Source organism: Saccostrea echinata, unplaced genomic scaffold (assembly GCF_033153115.1).
Source record: "Saccostrea echinata isolate AGI-Se365-2 ecotype Australia unplaced genomic scaffold, CSIRO_AGI_Sech_v1 ptg000022l, whole genome shotgun sequence".
In the NCBI taxonomy this organism is placed as follows: Eukaryota; Metazoa; Mollusca; class Bivalvia; order Ostreida; family Ostreidae; genus Saccostrea; species Saccostrea echinata.
Genome location: NW_026889771.1, coordinates 15,975,552 through 15,997,327, shown reverse-complemented (window position 1 = coordinate 15,997,327; position 21,776 = coordinate 15,975,552). Strand labels below are relative to the sequence as shown.

Below are 21,776 nucleotides of genomic sequence, written 5' to 3'. Positions count from 1 at the left end.
GACAACAAGAATTTGCAGACTAATTTTGAGAATCTAGAAGAACTCAAATCCAAATATTAGTCTGGCTTAAATGAAACTTGAACTCACAAATACTGATACGAATATTTATAGTAATTGTGTTATTTATCAAAAAAAGTTTTTCAAAATAATAAGATAAACATATGACTATATTAAGGTGACAATGTGTCCGGTTAAAATAAAAACATCTTTATTTAAACAAGATTGAAGTTTTCAAATAGTTGATCATGAATTAGAAGAAAAATTTAATTTTCTTTTGGTAAAAGCATCAACATACTCAAGTTTGAACTCATCACAATCGATTTCTAAAGTTATGTCCAAAACACCCTGTCAAAAGTTCATTGCTCAGTAATCTTGTTCAAGTCTTTACGTTGAAATAATGAAGATAAAAATGATAATGTTATAAATTGTCCTTTTATCAAAAAAAGCCACAGAGCTATAATAGTTGCATGTGAACACATTCCAACATCTGTTTCCAGGACCACAATAAAATTCAATTCTTTACGTAAGAAAAGGTAGATACATGTAGGAAAATTCTTAGAAATTCTTACTCTTAGCAGCAAGGGCCAAAGGCACTTGGCATGGGCCCCCTCCCATTCTTATTTTTTTTAGCTAGATCTACTGGTCAGAGACCAGAAGAGCTTATGCGATAGTAAGATGTCTGCTCTCCGCTCGTCTTACTGTTTGTCTGTCTGTAAACAATTTACTACTCCTACAGTTTTGGTCTGATTTCAGTTAAACTTGGCACAAGAAGACTACACTAAGATACAGCATTCTGTGTATCAGCTTTTGATTTCAATGAACAATGCTGCCATGGTTACTAAAAATAAAAATTTCTGTAAAATACTTTCAAAACGCTACTCCTACAGTTTTTTTCTGATTTCAGTTAAACTTGGCACACAAGAAGACTACTATATGACAGCTTTTGATTTCAATGAACGATGTTGCCATGGTCACTAAAAATAGAAATTCTCTCGTAACACATCAAACAAATGCTTGAAAAAATAAAAACTCATTTTAAAGTTAATTATGTTTAATCAAAAAAAGTATATTTAAAGGCTAATAAAATATAATGTCTCCAGGGATGCAAGCAATTTCATATGAATCCAAAATACTTCATTATTCCGTAAATCATCCCTCTTCCTTTGTCTGCCAGTACCTGAAAAAGTAATATATTCCTCTATAGATAAATCCAATAATGTCAGAAAAAATATACATCAATAATTTATATTCTCTGTATCAAAATTTTACCTTTAAGGTACTTAACAGCGGTCTCCTTCCTCCAGATAAAGCTGTTACCGTATCTTCTTTTTTCATTACATTCTAAATTATAAAAGAGACGTTTGAAGCTAACAAGATTGGAATTTGGAACTTAATACTATATATATACCGGTATATATGATCTACAGAAGTTTTCGATCAAGGATAGATATTAAATAAAGCAAACTATAACTACACCATCTATAGCAATGTCAAACGTAAATATTAATGTATCCTTACCAGTAGCTGGTTGTGCACATTCTTCAGCAAACTTCTATGTATTTGCTTGGCCTCAATCCTTTTCTACAAGAGAAAAACCACACAGTTGCTATTATTAATTTTCCAAAACTACTGTGAGTATTTTGCGTACATTTATCGAGAGATTCGTTTTCTTACCAGTAGTTGTTCATGTGCAGCGATGAGCAGTTTTTCAGTCTCACGTTTTGTTTCAATCTTTTTCTGCAAGGGAAAAAGCAACACAGCTTGATTTTAAATAAATTATAAGCTTATTTTCTGCTCTTTCTGAAAATGTTTATAAAAGGTCGTCTGAGTATTATTTCTCACCAGTAGTAACTCGTGTTTGTCCTTCAATATTTTTTGATGGTCTCTTTTTGCTTTTGGTTCCTTTTTAGCATTGAATAATTCCTGTAATTGAACAAATGGGACTTAATTCTACTGAAAAACACCGGTTTAATTACAAAAGTATTTTTTAACAACTTTCTAAACATAATTTTTTATATCCATATTATATTTTATATGCTTACCAGCAACTCCTTATGGACTTGGTTTAATGCAAAGGAATGTATTTTCCTGTCTTCAATTTCTCTCTACAATAAACAACAACACATTTTGTCTTTTAAAACCTCACCACTTCATAAACAGAACGGGAGACTGTTTTGAAATGACATAGATAAATGTGTGAATTTCTTTTCTTACCAGTCGTTTTGCGTGATTCCGTTTCAGTATTTTTTGTGGGTCACGTGTTTTTATCACTTCAACTTTCGTCTGCAAATAAATTTAATTTCCTTAATTTGATGATCACCATTGAAAGATAAATACATTGTAATTTAAAAAAAAAATGTTTGTAATGTATATTGCTGTTGCGATTATTTCTGTTAAAATACCTCTTTTTGCTTCACTGCCTCTTCCATCACATCCGCCCAGCTGTATTCAAATTTCAATATTTTCATCTTTTCGTCCTAGAAAAGAGATAAGATAGAAAATGTTGGGGTACTGTGGCAGTATCAATTGGTTACAAGTTTTTCATGTTCCTTAAATCCTTAAAAAGATCCCCAGAACGTGAAAGCAGCAACTGTATGATGCACGTACAAATGCAAACTTGGGAGTCATTGGAGCACTGATTTAGATCCAATACTTTTTTTGATAATATTCTACAGATTATTAAGATTTTATTGTTAATTATTTTAAAAATCGTATATGAAATACGTATATGTATCTTATAAAGGTATGAAACGATAAGAGGGAGGAGGGACCTTTTTCCGTGAATGATTATCGATTCAACATAAAAATAAAATTAAATAAATAAACAAGTAAAAAATATTAAAAAATCTTCCTACATCTTTCGCTGCCTCCTCGCCAAAATCTAGTACCTCTTCGTAATCTATTTTTAATGCCATTCTGAAATCTACAAGAAAGATTGACAATTCGTGAGTAATTGCTGTTTTATTGTCAATAAACACAATAATTTATTATAAAATATGGATATGAAGCAGAACCTTGTAACACATAGATAAAAAAACCTTTGCTTTTTTTTTTTTACCTTGTATGGTTCCATTATACTTAATGCCATACTGTCTCATGCTAAAAGATTATTTTAAAAATGCCTTTTTTTCTTGGCATTTATATTATTGTAGTTAAAAATTATTTGCAGTGTTACAGATTTGTTTATTACATTTGTCACGTTCATAACAATAGCATTGATATCAAAGTCTACCCTGTGGATGCAGATTTCAGGATGAGGTTCATTTACATAGGGTTTGGTTCCTTAGTGTTAATACTTAAACACTAAAATTTCAGCTTTACTAGCAGACCCTAGGGCTTATACCACTCCAGGCATCTGCCTACTCGTGTAGTCAAAGTTTTATTTTAAGTTTTATTTTTTTTTAATTTATTTTATTTTTAGTTTTATTCAATCACGAAATATTTAAACTACATATACAAATAAATAACTGAAGCCTTGTATCAGTATACGCAGTAAGTTATAAACTTAAGCGACCCAGACGTTGTCCGTACAATATTAAATTATTAATGTATATGCATGGTACGGAACCGTACTAAGGACTCTTATCAATTAATAAATAGCCAGCTTTAGCTCCCTTGAGAAAGCAAACAGCGACATTATTTAGCTGTAAGCATACAACTTCGTAAAATTGCTGCATATCTCACATTTGTAATACTCACTTTGTACGCCTTTCTTTTGTTTTGGTTGCAAAGCAAATGATATTGTGATGTCATTAGGTCATCGTCAAAGACCTTTGAGACGTCACAATATTATGACGTTACGAAGAATATTGCCTTATAGGTCTACATAAATTTAGGATCAAACACAAGTTGTTTTATCAATTAAAACCTTCATTATTAAGGATTCGATAACCCCGAATTCCCATTATATATTTGTTTTAAGATGCAGTTTTTGAAAATAAATTTACAGAAGCCAACATGACGTACATTAAATATTTCTTTTTGGCTTAGCTTATGAAAACTTACCTTCTACTCTTCTCCTTTTGTTGTAAAGCAAATGTATTATGACGTCATTGCTTCGTCTTCTAAATATTTAGGAGCGTCACAATGTCATGACGTTGCAATGATCATATCATTCTGAAGGAGGAGGGGTGTTGGCAAATTTAATTTTGTCCAGTTAGATAACGAAGTATTTATTTTCATCACCTTGCAGGACATAATATATATTATGTAATGGGAAAAAGGTAAGAAAAGTATTAGAGAAGAAATTGTGTTTTATACGTACAACTGAGAAAATATTACTAAAAGTATTTTTGGGAAATTGGGATAATCATGTATCGATTTTTGAACCCTTGTTCGACGTAGCATCATACTGACTTTGTTGTTTCGTTTTAAAACCAGGAAAGCAGAATGTGAATACTTGTTACACGTAATCCCATTGTACAGGTGCTGGTAATTTTCTTGCAAGCAATAGAAAGGGAATGGATTACATTTTGACCCGTTTCTCGGCATTCAGCATCCAGAGCCGTCTTTTTACCCGACGTGGTAGTCCTTTCTCTCTCTCCATACAGTGCCATTGGTGATTCTCCGGGACTACATTTCCTACAAATAATGATATATAATATTGAGCTGTCTGGAGCTTGTCTCTTTCTCTCTTTCCTTGTATCGAGAAAATGAAAAAAAAAACACGCTTAATAACGATAATACTTAAAACTTCATAAAGTAAACATACTGCTCAAAATAGAAACACTCAGATTTTTTAAAAATCACAATTCTACTTGTTATGTCAATTCAATTCTCAAATCATACAGCTGCAAAAAAAAAAAATATTAAGTAACAATTGTTCACCTTCTGGAAACCGGGATTTTGTAGAAAAACGCCATTTTATGAATGTTGGTGTCATTTAGCTGAACAATAAGGTTTCGGAATTCTCATTTTTATCCTGATGGCCAAATGGGGCTTCGAAAACTGTTTTTCTACGAAATTCTGATTCACCAAACTCCTACTCAAGTACGCTGATTCTCAAAGTAATTTAAGGTTGTAATGATTTTATAGAATGTTTATTTTATTTTATCTTATTTATTTTTTGTTTTGTCAGTTATATGAACCATTGTTGGTTACTGATTAAAATACAACATTTGTTTGTTGTAACTTCATCGACTGTCTTAGAGGAAAATCACATTTTATAGCAGAAATCGATATTTACGTTACTGTCGCCGATCGCTTTTATTTTGAATTGAGAAATAGCTTGAAATCGATTTCGGATCTCTTTCTTAGCAACATTGTCCTATACTGGAGCTATATTACACGAATATCACATTCTTCATACATATGCGTGACACAAATTTAAAAAAAAAATCATTTAATGATCGAATTTTGATGTCGCCTCAAAACATGTACTTTCCCATCTGTGTAGTGAAATGGACTTGTAGCTTTGCTAAAATGACACGATATGATTATTTATAAATTTTGAAAACCAAGAACAATGTAATGGTACGAAAGACACTGTTTATCTGTATTTATCAAAGATCCCCCCCCCCCCGCCCTTCTGTTATTATTGATATCTACTTAGTATTTATTCACAAATTAAGAGAACAACACTGTTTTCTATGACGCAAATTGACCTACTCTTGAGCAGTTGGATGCCTAGAAACGGGACAAAATTGAATCTATTCCATTTCGTTTATTGCTTTCAAGAAGTATTAATTTATCACCTGTTTTATTTTTGTTTTAATTTTATTTTTTTTAATTAAAATTGTTCTTTAGACACAGATGGAATGCGTCTATGCTGTTTAGGTACTATAAATATTTACGTTATATGCAGAATGTATAATGCTTTATCCAAAAAAAAAAATAAAAAAAAAAATGTGTTTGTGAAACACTGATGCCCCCGTATGACAGCTTTTGACGAATGTTGAAGTTTCTCAATTGCAAGTCAAATTCCAAGGTCAAGGGATGAAATATGTTGAACATTACCCAAAGAAAGGACTTGTTCTCAATAAATATACCTGTGAAATGTGAAAGCCCATTTCACATGTGTATTTCTTGTGAGAAGGCCTTTCCTTGGGCACCATTAATTTTTACCATACCTTGACCTTGATGTTTGACTCACTTTTGAAAAACTTAAACCTTTTCCATATCTATTCAATGGTTGCTGCTATGGTTTTCATATTTCACAGACATATTTCTCGTCGGAGACAAGACCTTACTTTGGGTACCAAGATATTTGATTTGCATTTGAGAAAGTTTAACCTTTGCTATAAGTTACCATACGAGGGCATCAGTGTTTCACAAACACATCTTTCTTTCTTTTTTTTTTTTTTTGCCAATATATCTGTTATCTTCATGCGTTATTTACGTGACATTTAACACACACTCTCTAATGAGGTTATGAAGAAATGCTAAACATTCTTTTTAAATGAGGTGCATTTCTTTGACGTGATATACTCAGTAATAATGAAGCATTTTGGATAATATCGTATTAAGCTTATTATCAGATTTGAAAGTTACAATAAAAAATAATAATATTTTTTAAATGAAAATTATGTCTGTTTTGTTTTTTACTATAAATAAAATCATAGAATCCATACAAATATGCTTAATCTGTTTCAAATTGTTTATAGTTAACAAAATTTTATGTGTGTTATCTTAATTATGTTACTGATGAATTCGAAACCTTTATTGAACAGCTACATGACACTATATCATTCATATATTGGCTACTGCGTAAAATGTAAGAGGAGTTCTTGAACCAGGTTTTTGTAGAAAAACAACATTCTCGACCCATACTGGCTTCCAGGATGAAAATTAAAATTGCACATGTACAGGACAACACCAGTCATACTTCAAATATGAATTGGCTACTGCTTTAAATTTAAGAAGAGTTTGACGTGATGTCCAGATTGAAGGACTGTAATATTCTTTAGAAAGTGCGGGTATATTTACATGTTTACAAGAGTATATAGTATACATTAGAGGAAAGTGTACGTGGAATTGTACTATTATATAAATATAAAGGGTTTAAATAACAGAGCTTTAGGATCATGACGCCCCCAAAATCAGAATTGATGTGGGAAATTGTTATTTTGATTTGTTTTCATTTTGCACACATTTGAAAATTATGTGTAGGAAAAATGTAAATGGATGTAAATAACACGATATTACTTATTTACTCAATTATTTTATCTTTAATTTATTTCATGATTTATATTATTTTTCAAATTTGTATTATATACATATGTATTAATAATAAATTCTCTTAGGTTGAACGGTCAAGTTAATTTTTCAATAAATATTCTTTTATGTGTGGTGAAGCTTGAATAGCATTTTTATGTCCCAGTAATCGAAGATTAAAGTTTCTCAAATGCAAGTCAAAATCCCAAGGTCAATGAAACAGATCAAAATTGTTGGCACCCAAGAGAAGGTCTTGTCACAATTATGGAAAAGACACGTATGAAATATGAAAGCCCTGACACCAACTGCATGTCCTTTGATTTTACTTCCAGAATGGAGGCCAATGAGTTTTATAACATACCATAAAAAGAATATACTCACGACGATTTAAACTGTTCATTTTAATCTAAAAACAGATTGATGGGAAGTTTGTTTAAAAATCCAAAATAATCCGTTAGGTTGTTTATTTTCATAAATTTTCACTTAGCAAATTTATATATGTGTTTTATGTTATATCTTCTTGTCTAGATACATGTAATTGCCGAGGAGAGGCATTGGGGCTCTCATGTACAATATATATATATATATATATATATATATATATATATATATATATATATATATATATATATATATATATATATATATATATATATATATATATATATATATATATATATATATATATAATATATATATATATATATAATGAATAAATAAACTGACTCAGAAAAATTGGCACGCAGCAGGTGACTGTGAGGGCTCTTGGGCCATTCTCAATCAGAGTTATCTTTCGTTGTACATTAACTTAAGAAAAGATTTTTTTGTGATCCATTGATTGAGTGAAGAATTTTTATTCTTTGTATAGATTGTACAGATGAAAAAAATAATGTTTTTGCATGATATTCAAAAATCACCCTATCTATCTCTCCCTCAGGATAATAAGATTACCAGATGAACGCAAGGTACATGAGCGTCGGTGGTGTAATGGTCAGCATGGTTGCCTTCCAAGCAGTCGATCCGGGTTCAATTCCCGGCCGACGCATGATTTTTTTTTCTGTTTTCTTTTGTTTCCTGCTCTGGATGGAGAGTCTGAAAGCAATCTAGTGATTTCATGTTGTATATGCTGTATTCAGAAAGCAATCGCTACTGCTTTGTGTAAGTATTAAAATTAAAATAAAATTCTCTCTCTCTCTCTCTCTCTCTCTCTCTGTCATTGAAGTTCAATATTCACCTCGCCCTTCACCTGGAAGGTCACGTGCAGGTGAATATTTTTTTTCTACAATGTGAATCTCAGCCAATCAGAGAGATGGGAGTTATTTAATCATATAATGAAATAAATAAAAAAAAAAACTGTATATTTTTTTTTGTACGATAAGTTGTCTGCTGTTGACTCTGCATCTCTAGATCTGCGACAGTACTGTACCCGCTTCATTTGAACATCACCAGCATTTATTGACGATTGTACATAACAAAATCGATCACACAATTCCTGGATTGTACCTATCGGATCGTGTCCAATCCATGGCTGCAGGCTAAAGGTATGTCATTATTCCCGTATACTTAGCCATAATTTTTACTTTATTTAAATTATGTTTCACATTTCACTTAAAACAATTGCTTTCTTTTCGTCTGTAGACGCGGAAATAATCTATGATTTTCTATGGAGGACGAGAATTTATTTAGATCAATAATTTCTACTTTCATTTGAGGATTATTTTGGATTTTTTAAATATGACTATATCTATATCAATTCATTACCTAATGAGATTCGGGTGTATTAAAGACTGAAATAAAATCACAAACTATACCAAGTAATTCAGTAGTGTATCTTACGATTAAATTTCGGTCTATGTAAATCATAAACCGCGGGTGATATCGATCCGAACCTCCCGAAAATAAAAGCGGTGATGATTATCTAAATTGGACACCTGACAATTAGAAATAAAATCAGAATGAAATGAATCAATATTACTATGGTTCAAGTGCTAAATGTGTTAAATTTAAGAAATCGATAGTGGTGAATACCTAGAAACATGCATGTAGATACATATACTATCATATATCTATACATGGAGCAAAGTTCTAATTATTGAAACGTATAGAATTATGACAATCAAAATTTTTGCGGAAAAATTCTCTCGGCAATAATTATGCTATGGCCAAAAAAAAAAAAAAAAGATAAAAAAAAAAAGATAAACCGATGTGTTTGTGAAACACTGATGCCCCCGTATGGCAGCTTATGGCGAAGGTTAAAGTTTCTCAAATGCAAGTCAAAATCCAGGCCAAACGATAAAAAAATGTTGGTACCCAAAGAAAGGTCTTGTCTCGAGGAATATACCTGTGACATTTGAAAGACCTAGCTGCAACTGTTCAAAAGTTATGGCGAAGGTTAAAGTTTTTTTTTAAAGTAAGTAAATGTCAAGGTCAAAGTTGAGGTATCCAAAGGAAGGTCTTGTCAAAAGGATTACATATATGAAGCATGAAAGCCCTAGCTCCAACCATTCAAAAGTTATGGCCAAGGATAAAGGTTTTCAAAAGTAGGTCAAACTCCTAGGTCAAGGTCAAAGCGTCAAAGTGGTTGGTATCCAAAGGAAGGTGATGTCACAAGGATTACATATGTGAAGTATGAAAGCCCTAACATCAACCATTCAAAAGTTATGACCAAGGTTAAAGTTTTTCAAAAGTAGGTCAAACTCCTAGGTCTAGGACAAAAGGTCAAAGTGGTTGGTATCCAAAGGAAGGTTTTGTCGCAAGGATTCGTATGTGAAGTATGAAAGCCCTAGCTCCAACCATTCAAAAGTTATGGCCAAGGTTAAAGTTTTTCAAAAGTAGATCAAACTCCTAGGTCAAGGACAAAAGGTCAAAGTGGTTGGTATCCAAAGGAAGGTTTTGTCACAAGGATTATATATGTGAAGTATGAAAGCCCTAGCTCCAATAATTCAAAAGCTATGGCCAAGGTTAAAGTTTTTCAAAAGTAGGTCAAACTCCTAGGTCAAGGTCAAAGGGTCAAAGAGGTTGATATCCAGAAGAAGGTCTTGTCACAAGGAATACACATGTGAAGTTTGAAACCCCAAGCACCAACTGTTCAAAAGTTATGGCCAAGGTTAAAGTTTTTCAAAAGTAGGTAAAACTCCAAGTTCAAGGTCAAAAGGTCAAAGTTGTTGGTATCCAAATGAAAGATCTTGTCACAAAGAATACACATGTGAAGTTTGAAACCCCAAGCACCAACTGTTCAGAAGTTATTTCCAAGGTTAATGTCTCATAAAATTTTGCAAAAGTGGGTCAAACTCCAAGGTCAAGGTCATAAGGTCAAATATGATGGTACCCAAGGAAAGGTCTTGTCACAAGGAATACACATGTGAATTATGAAAGTCATAGCTCCAACCAATCAAAAGTTATGGGCAAGGTTAAAGTTGACAACAGACAGACAGACAAACGGACAAACAGACAGACAGGACAAACACAATATACCCCCGGGATCTTTCGATCCAGGGACATAAAAAAGAAGATTTTGGGGATTTGAACTCAAGCGATAAAAATCCTGAGTATCAGTTTTCATTCTTTGATCCACTACACCACTCAGCTTATGACAGGTAGAGGCATTTAAATCTTATTTGTGATATGACCCTTAGAAAGATACGATTTTTGAATCATAATTCATTTAGGTGGTGTAGAAGATGTAAAATTCTTTGTTATAATTTTTAAACTTCTAAATGTACAAAGTCAATGAAACTGATGCCTTTAAACGCAACAAGTTCACATTAGTCAATAAAGTCATTATAATGACTTGCAAAGATTTACCCCTCTGCTGCACGGACTTTAACTTTAATACTGAGTTATGCATAGCACTTAAAATGATTGGGTTTTCTTAAAATTTCAATGAGAATCCATGGCTAATCCAAACATGTATATGTATAAGAACCCGATTGACAGTCAGAAAAAATTATTACATGAACAGTTGGTAGATATATGTAAAAAAGAGTTTGTTTATTTAAATTTACTGTGAAGTTATCAGAAAACTCGCAATATTGAAGGAATGATTTTCAGATTATACAATGATTTTTAAAGATTTCTGTATAGTTGAATTGATGTTGACTTTGATATCATGTTTGTTCGTTTTTTTCCTTTTTATTTATTTGTTTATTTATTTATTTGAGGTTTGTTAATCTGTTAATGTCTAATTGTAATGGCATTTGATTTCTTCAATAAGAGAGCCAAGCTTAAATTTGTTTCATGTAAAGAGAGAAATGCTTGAAAATAAACAAAATCCAGGAGAATGTATGTAAAATCCATTTAGTATAGAGTTTATGTTAAGACGATATCTCATATTTAGAGGATTGATTCGTATCTTCACTACCAAGTGTTCGATTCGTATCCTCGCTAGCCATGTGTCTGATTCATATCTAATCATATTTCCTATGAAGATGGGGTTATTAATCCATAATTATAAATTAGATTAGATTGGTCAATCCGAAGAAAACGTATATTTTTTCTTTCTTATCAAAGTTTTAGCTCACCAAAGCCTAAGGCTCAGGTGAGCTTTTCTATTGAAAATTTGTCCGTTGATGTCGTTGTTGTTGGTGTTGGCGATGTCGTTGTAAACTCTTTACATTTTGACCACTGATTCAATATCAACCAAACTTAGCATAAAGTATACTTAGGTAAAAGGGATTCATATTGACCATGCAGTCTTTCAAGGGGATATGCGTGTAATTTAAGAAATAAGGAAATATTTGGTGGTATCATTTGAAATATTTTTCAAGAACCACTGGACTAGTATGAAAGTTTTCTGACATAGTGTATGTTCAAGTTTATTCAAATTATGACCCCTGCGGTTAGGGTACGCTATATATAGAAAAAATCTTTTCACATCTTTCTCTTGAAAACAGCAAGGTCAGTGATATCTTATATGCAAGCATCATCAGGTAGTGAGATTCAAATTTATTCAAATCATGTACTGATCGAAATTTGTTCAATTCATAACCCCCTAGGATAGGGTGGGGCCAAAATAGGCGATCAATAATTTACATGGGTATATATAACGAAAAGGATTTTAAAAATATTCTCAAAAGAACAGCAGTGCCATGATTAGTGATATCAATTTTCTAGCATCCTCAGGCCGTGTAAATTCAAGCTTATTCAAATCAATGTCCCTGGGACTAGTGTCAGGCCAAAATAAGGGATCATTTTATTTACATTGGAATATATAAGAAAACATTCCAAAATGATTTAATTTTTTTTATAGAACAGATAAGGGCCACGGTTAGTGCAAGAATCCTCAGGCAGTAGAGATTGAAAATTTGAAGTTTATTCAAATTGTGCCCCCAGCCCAGGGGAGGGTGGTTAGGGTGCACAATAGAGGATCAAAGTTTTACGTGGGAATATATAGGGAAAATCTTCTTTTCCTGAACAGCATTATTAATGATTATTATTAATGACAGACATGGTTAATGAAATCAATATGTAAGCATGTTATGTTTTGCAGTTGGAATACTGAAATATTACCCAAAGCATGCATCAGTAAAAAAATTAAGAAATATATTCTTCTCCAGAACAGCAAGGCCATGTTAGTCATATTGATAATTAACCATCCCAAGAATGGGTGAATTCAAGGTAGTTATGCCAGGACCCCTTGGGGCTACGTTTAGGCCACAATATGGGGTCAGAAATTTTCTTGTGAATGAAGATGGGGGATTTAAATCTACAGCTGGGTGACTCGGGTGAGCGTTGTGACCCATAGTCCTCTTGTTTTTATAGAAATGGGATTTTTGGAGCGCTGGAACAGAAATAGGGACATTTCCCAGAGAGTGCGTACAGAAAGTCGTCTTCTTGAAACCATTGGCTCCGTCATCTTCGTTTTCTGTAAACCATTGTTTGTGATAGGCATGATACTGACAATTGTAATTAACACGGAAAAAGATCCGACGGATTCTATTTTATCATTTCGGATCATCGGACCTGTATGTCTTACACTCTCCGCTGTATTTTTCTTCATAGGTGGCTTCATGTCCAGTCCGTATTTTTCTCTTCTGGGGGATAAATGTAAATATAAGGGACCAAATCCTGCAAGGAGAGTTGTATACAAAGACGAATTCGTTGTTAAGAATATTAAAGTACATCCGTTAAATACACAAGCTTCTCTCGCCCCTTCTGTGGATCAGTTGACCGTTTGATATACATTTGAAACTTATTTGGAATGAAGTCCCGCCAAAACGACAGATTTCAATCAGGTTTTGAATTATAATAGTTCCTATGACGACGTGAAGTTAAACATGCACACCGTTTCACCTGGACGTCTTTCAACGCAGGCCTAATAATAGATAGACATGGTCTATGGATTCTACGCCAAATAAAAACAAACATGGAGTCTTACAAAGAAAGAACCTTCCATATTGGATAAAATCTTCAAGGCAAGTACAGTTTGTTTTGCAGTATATCGAACTAAGAGAAAATAGCATGGAGAAACGAGATCTTTCCTATATTTCAAAGACAAACCAATATTGCGAACCAGAGTGTTGCGTTCTGTGTAATGGACCACCCACCCAACATTTTTAAATGCTTTTCAGCTGTGTGTAAACAGCTAAAAAAATTCTATTGATCGAATGACATTGTGACTACGTTTAATGTTAAAGAACTAAGTACCCTCGTCCACGATGGAAATTATTACGATATGCTAGATTATCTTTACAGCAGTGTTGACCAAATTTTAACCGGGAAGAAATGAATAATTGAACAGAGTGCCGAAGAGAGTCCAGGTAAGCACGCTTCCTTCTGCGGTAAGGTTCGATTTCTGAGCTGTAGATGAGAAATAGGATGTATACGTAATGCTAAATACGGTCACGCAATACCAGGACCCAGTCGTTGAATGACATCCGGTGTTGTTAAAATGTCAATACGTGGATCTAGATTTTGAACTGTAAACATTTTTTTTCGATTCCTACTTTTAATTGAACTGTCTACAAAAGTTTGCCCCGTTAGATTGCCATTTTCGGTATTGAATTTGTGTTTCAGGCTCCAGAAATATGGATGTGGTACAGAGCAAGTACTGGAATGACCAAATCAAAAGTATGGTTGGACCATGTATGATTACCTTTTCGATTCCCCTTACCATACCTGGCTTAACTATAACACTCGTGGCGTTTAGTGATGAAAAATCGTTTCCGGTGTATGGACCACTGCACATAACTGGACTCATTATATTAGTTATCTCAGTTTTCCTGATCGTTTTTGGGTGCATCTTGAAGTTTATTTGGAAACCCATTATACTTCCAGACATTGAACGTCAATTGTCTCCTCGTCAGTCCTTTAGAAGTGAGTCATTTTACAGGAAAGAAATTGAACGAATACAAAGAGAAAATCTCAAGAAAGAGGTGACGGAGAGCAAGCGGAAAAACAGTTCTACAGAGACCGGAGAAACTGTGTTGTGTTCTCAGAAAGATCCAGAAATGGTTAGATCGATCGATGTTTCAAACTCAAATGAAAGTGAAATCAGATATTTAGAACAAGATGAAGTGAGGTATACAAAAGATGATAATTTATCAGCTTTCCCTCTGCAAGACTATACTTTCCCATCCCCACGGGGAGGTCGTTTACCACCGATAGAAACTACGGATAAAGTGGGCGTGTCTCGGAGTCGTGGACCCTGTTCTGATAATGATGGACAGGGCATTTACAGGGAAAGCCGATCTACTGGCGAAATGGAGACTTGTAGAAAAAAGAAAAAGAGACGAAAGCGTCATAAGAAAGAGGATAACGAAGAAGAGGGTGTGAAGAGAGGGGATGAGATGATGGACAGAACCAAGAAAACTGCCAAGGAACCCCAACTGCCAAAATTACAGAAAGCTAGAGAGCATTTAGTGGATGAAAATGCCTCAGGGTCAGTATTGCAATGACCACAACATTGATCAACACTGATTTATAGCTGATACAAGCACTTGGGTCGGGTCATACTGAGTTCTGGTTAAGTTTTAGGGTCAGAAAATAAAACAAAATAAATATTTTTCTTGTCCTAACGCATTTATACGCTTGGAAAGAGATTCAAAGTTCGCAATTTATTGTTTGAACTAAGATTCCATTCCGTGTGTCCTCTTGGGTCGGGTCATACTGAGTTCTGGTTAAGTTTTAGGGTCAGAAAATGAAACAAAATAAATATTTTTCTTGTCCTAACGCATTTATACGCATGGAAAGAGATTCAAAGTTCGCAATTTATTGTTTGAACTAAGATTCCATTCCGTGTGTCCTCTTGGGTCGGGTCATACTGAGTTCTGGTTAAGTTTTAGGGTCAGAAAATAAAACAAAATAAATATTTTTCTTGTCCTAACGCATTTATACGCATGGAAAGAGATTCAAAGTTCGCAATTTATTGTTTGAACTAAGATTCCATTCCGTGTGTCCTCTTTTATATATATATATATATATATATATATATATATATATATATATATATATATATATATATATATATATATATATATATATATATATATATATATGAATTTGGGATGAATTAGAATTGCTTAACAAAATATTGCAGACCAATAGTACACCATATAAGCTTTTTCAGTGTTAAATCAAAGATTATGTTTAGTAATGAAATACATGTTTTATTGGAGAACACCAAAGATTACAAGTTATAATCTGGTGAGTAAGTTTTCATAAAGAAATAAACTGAAAGAAACTTTGGTGGATGTATCTATATATAATTATTCATATATAATTAGAGAGAGAGTGTGTATGTGTTAATTGATTTTTATTATAAGTATATTTCTGTTTATTATTATAGAAATTCTTTAGTTGCATAAACACTATTTACACATTCTGCAACATTGAGTTCTGCCTGAAATATGTCATTTAAAGGAAAATTATGAATTTCAATAGTTGCACCTGATAAGCATCATTCTGTTTAATCTCTCTCTTTCTCACAACATATTACCCTTTAAGTCATTTAATATTGTAAGCTGTAAGTATTGTTAATTCTTGAGTTTTTGAGTAATAACTATAAGAATATTTGATATACATGTAGGTATACATGAATCAAAATTTTGAGTTTATATAACGATTTATGATTTACTGGTATATGTCAATGCATCATTTTTCATTATTCCTTTTTATTGACAGAGAGTCGGTCAAGTCTTCAAACTGTAGTTTGCTGAATGAGGAGACATCAGATTCAATAAAGAAAAGAAAACGACGAAAGAAAAGAAAAACATTGAGTGCCATGCGACAAGAATCTCACGACAAATCGGATACTGGAGGTGACCAATCAAATAGCCGCTCCAAGTCATTCGGATCACCAGTCAATGATGACGTCATGAATCGCAATCCATCCGATTCGGATAGCGGCCATCCGGTTGACTCTGATTGAACTGTATGCAGCCAAAATTGCTCTGTCCACAAACCAAAGAAATTTTATTTATCTCATGGTGACATTTCAAATGACGCACTCGTCGTAGTTTTCATCCGTCCTGATCACAACAGACATGTACATGTACTTGAAAAAATCTGTGATATATCTGTTGTTTACATGCCATAATGATTGTTTTTGTAAATAAAAATTTCTAAATGTCTTATAAACAAAATCTCTACCTCTCTCTCTCTCTCTCTATATATATATATTAATATAGATTTTTCTATATATATATTTTTTAAATTTATACACATGTAGTGAATACTAGTATAATTGCTTTTAAAGAATATAACCTTTTCCTGATTATTTTAAAGTAAATATTTCCATTATAAAAGTTAACTCCTTTGTTATCCTGAACTTTGATTCTGATGGATAGCTGGCCAACATACCATCATAAGGTTCCGAAAACAGTACAAAACTCGAGGGTCCTGCAGCTTCATAATTCTCTTTAAAAAAAATTAGTCAATCACATCACAAAGGATCAGCCATGTCCTTCCATCTTTCTTTGGTTTCTTGGCAATAACTCAAAAAACATTTGGAATGGTTTCATTTATATACCTGGACCAGGGTTGGCCTGATGGAGAACTGGACAGGAATATTGCGGATCAAAAGATTGGCCTATTTTTTTTTTAAATCAGATATTTTGTTGTCATGTCGTTTGGACTACAATTTAGTTTACAAATTGAAATATTTACCACAGCTAGTATACGAAAATACACATTTTATTTTGGACAGTCTCTTAGAAGTTCCCTTAAAAAGGATGATTTTACATACAATAGGGGCATTTGCGTCCCTGTTTTATAACGAAATTGGGATCACTGCACAACCAAAACTGAAAATTACACTCAACCAACCAACCAACCAAAAAAAAAAATCGATTCAGTTGGTGTTTAAACCATTTTTTTTTCAATTGCCTGGTTTTCCAAAAAGAGTAGGCTCATTTGGAGCCGCCAGAAAAACCCTAAAACTTTCAAAACCGTTCCTACAATATTTAAATTCATACCGCCGAAATATGGCTGAAATATTGCCGATTCGGCGTAAAACAACAATTAATCAATCAATTAATCAATATTGGTGCAATCTAACGAGAACCAGCTTCTTCGGATTTTTTCATTATCCTTCGCATTTGTTGAGATCAAAGCATAGAAGAAAAAAAGTTTGAAAAAGCTTTTTATTACCCTAGGACAGAATGGTTTATACTTTTAATCTTTGAGTAGTTGGTTGTATTTGCTTTTGCTGTCAATCTACATATAAGTCAGGTGTCCTGAGTCCACACTTGGTCATGGGATCACGTGTGAACTCGCGACCCCTGACGTTGTGAGGATGCAGAAAAAGTTGGACATATTAGCTGATTCTTCTGGTTTGTCTTTAAATCAGTATCAATGTTCAAACACCAATGCAAGTAAGAGAACAAATGGGTTATCCATTGCACACCGTTTTGGTCAAGAGGCGTGTATCTTACTGGTATAGTCACATAGACTGACTCTGAGAGAGTGTGTGTTAGAGACGCGCATTACATCAAAAATCGGCCATTCATTAATTATTTTGCATAAATTTGCTGACCAATCTGATATTTAACTAATATATATGGGTAGTATATACAATAAGAAAATTGAGGATTCACCCCTTTTTTGTTCTTCTTTTTTTGCCAAAACAGTAAATATTCTCTCAGTTCTCTTAACTCACACCAAGTATCGACTTATTTTCAGATGCTTTTCTTTTCTTTGAATCTCATGATCAGCTTTTAATATCTATAAAGTACAAAATACTGTGATCTTAAGTGCAGTTTCTAAAATGGTGTCTGTAATTATTTACGAATAACCTTGAAAAGGAACACAGCTGACATCAACATGATCTTTTTCTGTACATTTCAGTTTGTTTTCTCATTTCTCATTTTTAGAATAATTGATCTCCAGTAAGCTTTAGATCTTTCGGTGGTTATACAGTTAAATGGTCAGAATGAAAGTGAGTGTGATGTATTGCCAAGTGTATTAACTTCCGGGCATGTCATCCTAATAACTAGACCTTTGATGCTCAGGCACATTTCTCTTCATAAATAAAAAAAATAATTTCTCCTCCGAAAATAAATTCCATTCTATAATTAATTTACTATAATAGTATGGATTTTTTTTTAAATTTTAATAAGAAGAGAAAAAATGCCAAGTGCCTGTTGTTCTTTAATGTCGACTATTCCCCTTTGTCACATACATTTTCATGTATTAAAATACTCTTGTTACATGGTTTCAAAAAAATGCCCTGTTGTACTTGCAAGTCAACACACACACACACACACCCTCACACACACACGCACACACACACACGCAAAAAACAAACAAAACACCAAACGAAATCTCAAAAATAAAGTAAGGGGACGGAGGAGATTCTTAAAAAGGTAGCTATGTTAGAGTTATCGTTCTTAAGTCTCTATGTACTGACGAGTTAGTGATTGGATGAAATACTCTGCATCACTGCAATCAGTATTGTATTGAAAATAGAAATTGATCTTTAAACGCTGATATTTTGCAATATTTCACTTTTTGTAATGCGTATCACTGTTTATGACTACTAAGAAACCAGGCAGGATTGGAGATGTTGCAAAATACATAAGAACTGCGTATAAATAGTTATGAAATAAAATACCACCTGATTTATGATGGTTGAATTTTACTTTTCCTAACTTAAAATGATATGTAAAGCTATATAGCATACCTCCACTGATCCCCTATTAAACGGTAAATTCTGTAGAAAATAGCCCAAACTGCGGGGGTTTATTTGCCTGGGCCCACTGGATTTCTTTAGCTTTATTTGTTGTATATGAAATAAATCCTTCGATATATCAGTTTATATTGATTCTATTTTAGACAAAAATATACAAATTCGAAATCTGTTCATAAAAAATTAAAATAGTTTAATTTCGACCTGATAATCGGACAAGCGAACTTACAGAAAAAAAAATATATAATTCACATGCAGATTACAAAGACTTATTTGAAAAAAAAAATACAGTACATTTTCTTTGTGCTAGGAAATTTATTTTGAATTCAATTTACCAGATTACTGATATTCTTTTTGTTCAGTGGCAGGTAATTTATGCTCAAAATACTGTCATCACCCTCAACACACCGTGCTTCCCCAAAACTGCCACCGTTCTCCAATACACCGTGCTTCCCAAAGACTGCCACCGTTCTCCAATACACCGTGCTTCCCAAAAACTGCCACCGCTCTCCAATACACCGTGCTTCCCAAAAACTGCCACCACCCTCCAACCCACCGTACTTCCCAAAAACTGCCACCACCCTCCAACCCACCGTGCTTCCCAAAAACTGCCACCACCCTCCAAACCACCGTGCTTTCCAAAAACTGCCACCACCCTCCAACCCACCGTGCTTCCCAAAAACTGCCACCACCCTCCAACCCACCGTGCTTCCCCAAAACTGCCACCACCCTCCAACCCAATGTTCTTCCCAAAAACTGCCACCGCTCTCCAATACACCGTGTTTCTCAAAAACTGCCAGCACTCTCCAATACACCGTGTTTCCCAAAAACCTGTCACCACCCTCCAATCCACCGTGCTTCCCAAAACCTGTCACCACTCTCCAACCCACCGTGCTTCCCAAAAACTACCACCACCCTCCAACCCACCGTGATTCCCAAAAACTGCCACCACTCTCCAATACACCGTGTTTCCCAAAAACTGCCACCACTCTCCAATACACCGTGCTTCCCAAAAACTACCACCACCCTCAAACCCACCGTGTTTCCCAAAAACTGCCACCATTCTCCAATACACCGTGTTTCCCAAAAACTGCCACCACTCTCCAATACACCGTGTTTCCCAAAAACTGCCACCATCCTCCAACCCACCCTTCAACCCACCCCGTTTCCCAAAAACTGTCACCACCCTACAACCGCCGTGCTTCCCAAAAACTACCACCACCCTCCAACACAACCGTGATTTGTTCACACCCTATAAAGTTGGGGGTTTTACATATATGGTGAGAAATAACTTTTAGAGCTAGCTACCAGAACTGCATTTTGTCATTATTTTGAAGTCTTTCTCTCTGCTTCATGTTACTTTCAAATGCAAACTTTCCATGGAAAATAAAATTTGATTTGTATCTAATGTACGTGTTTTTTTTTTTAAATCTAAAAGTTAATAAGACTTGCTTTTCAATCTTTTTTTTATTTAAGATAAGTTTATGTTTGCGTATCAGGGGAAATCAAATACAAATCAAACACAGTGTACCCGGAACGCCAAAGATCGGAACTGTGTTTGTTTAAAGATCGCTCTGATCAATCGTTTTCCATATCAGTCTTATATTGGTACACAACCAAAGGGCCTATACATCAACGAAAGTCTATTACTGTAAAATTGGCATCCTCCTTGAAACAGATTTTCACCTTTAATTACGAGTATTTATAGATCTTGGTTCGTTAAATTGTCCAACCATTCACACATCCCTTAAATGCCTATCGTGTTTTAGAACTTAAAACTCTTGGGCTATAGAATTCAAAGGTTGGTCAACATTTATTCTAGCTGTGTCATTCGGTGAACGAATTTTAGTTTGGTCTTTCAAGTCGACTAAACATACATCTAGTATATAATGCCCAGAGAATAGATTCGTGAGATTTTTTTATTACTTCAGTTAAAATCAATGCTTCTACGGAACAATAAAGATACTAATCATTTATAACGTCTTGTAGTAACCTCATTTTTTGGCAGCGTATACGGGTGCCGACCATGCAAATGACGCATATTATTAAGTACAATTGTACTTACTCAAAGCCGATTTAGTTAAAGTAATTCATCCATGGTTTTGCATGCATGCTTCCTATATGCAGTGGGTAATTCAATATCGATTCCAGTGATTCATCAGCCTTTCGAATGAAGTTAATCAAGCATTACATTATCGAAGCAACATTTTTTTGCAACCGAGGAAATAAATTTCTCTTTGACATCATATTTCTAACTTCATTTTTTATAATAATAAAAAATACGAAATCGAGATGAATAAACCGAGGCATTATCGTGCCTGCATTTACAGAGGTTCCATTCTATACTTCATTTAACGACTCTCAGGTGCTTTTTTGGATATTTTCTTTTATTATATATTTGTTCAATAATACAGGATTTTTGCATCCCTGATATGAACACAGGCACGCGCCCTGTATTACACACCCTGTATCAACACCCTTTATTTTACCCTTTATCACA

The 21,776-nt window shown here is 33.8% G+C and overlaps 2 protein-coding genes and 1 non-coding gene across 3 annotated transcripts; all 3 read left to right on the top strand.

The window, feature by feature from the left end:
• Positions 1-8,125: 8,125 nt before the first annotated feature.
• Trnag-ucc (transfer RNA glycine (anticodon UCC)) lies at positions 8,126-8,197 on the top strand. Its single transcript has one exon. It is a non-coding gene; the product is annotated as a tRNA-Gly (tRNA).
• A 5,159-nt stretch (positions 8,198-13,356) lies between these two features.
• Positions 13,357-16,681, top strand: LOC133190969 (uncharacterized). Its single transcript, XM_061326650.1, has 3 exons — positions 13,357-13,910; positions 14,167-15,031; positions 16,273-16,681. Exons 2-3 carry the CDS (start codon positions 14,178-14,180, stop codon positions 16,517-16,519), a joined length of 1,101 nt encoding a protein of 366 aa, XP_061182634.1. The 5' UTR covers positions 13,357-13,910; positions 14,167-14,177; the 3' UTR covers positions 16,520-16,681.
• A 2,970-nt stretch (positions 16,682-19,651) lies between these two features.
• On the top strand, positions 19,652-20,560 carry LOC133191001 (uncharacterized). Its single transcript, XM_061326667.1, has one exon. The coding sequence runs from the start codon at positions 19,652-19,654 to the stop codon at positions 20,558-20,560; it is 909 nt and encodes a 302-aa protein (XP_061182651.1).
• The last annotated feature ends 1,216 nt before the right edge of the window (positions 20,561-21,776 follow it).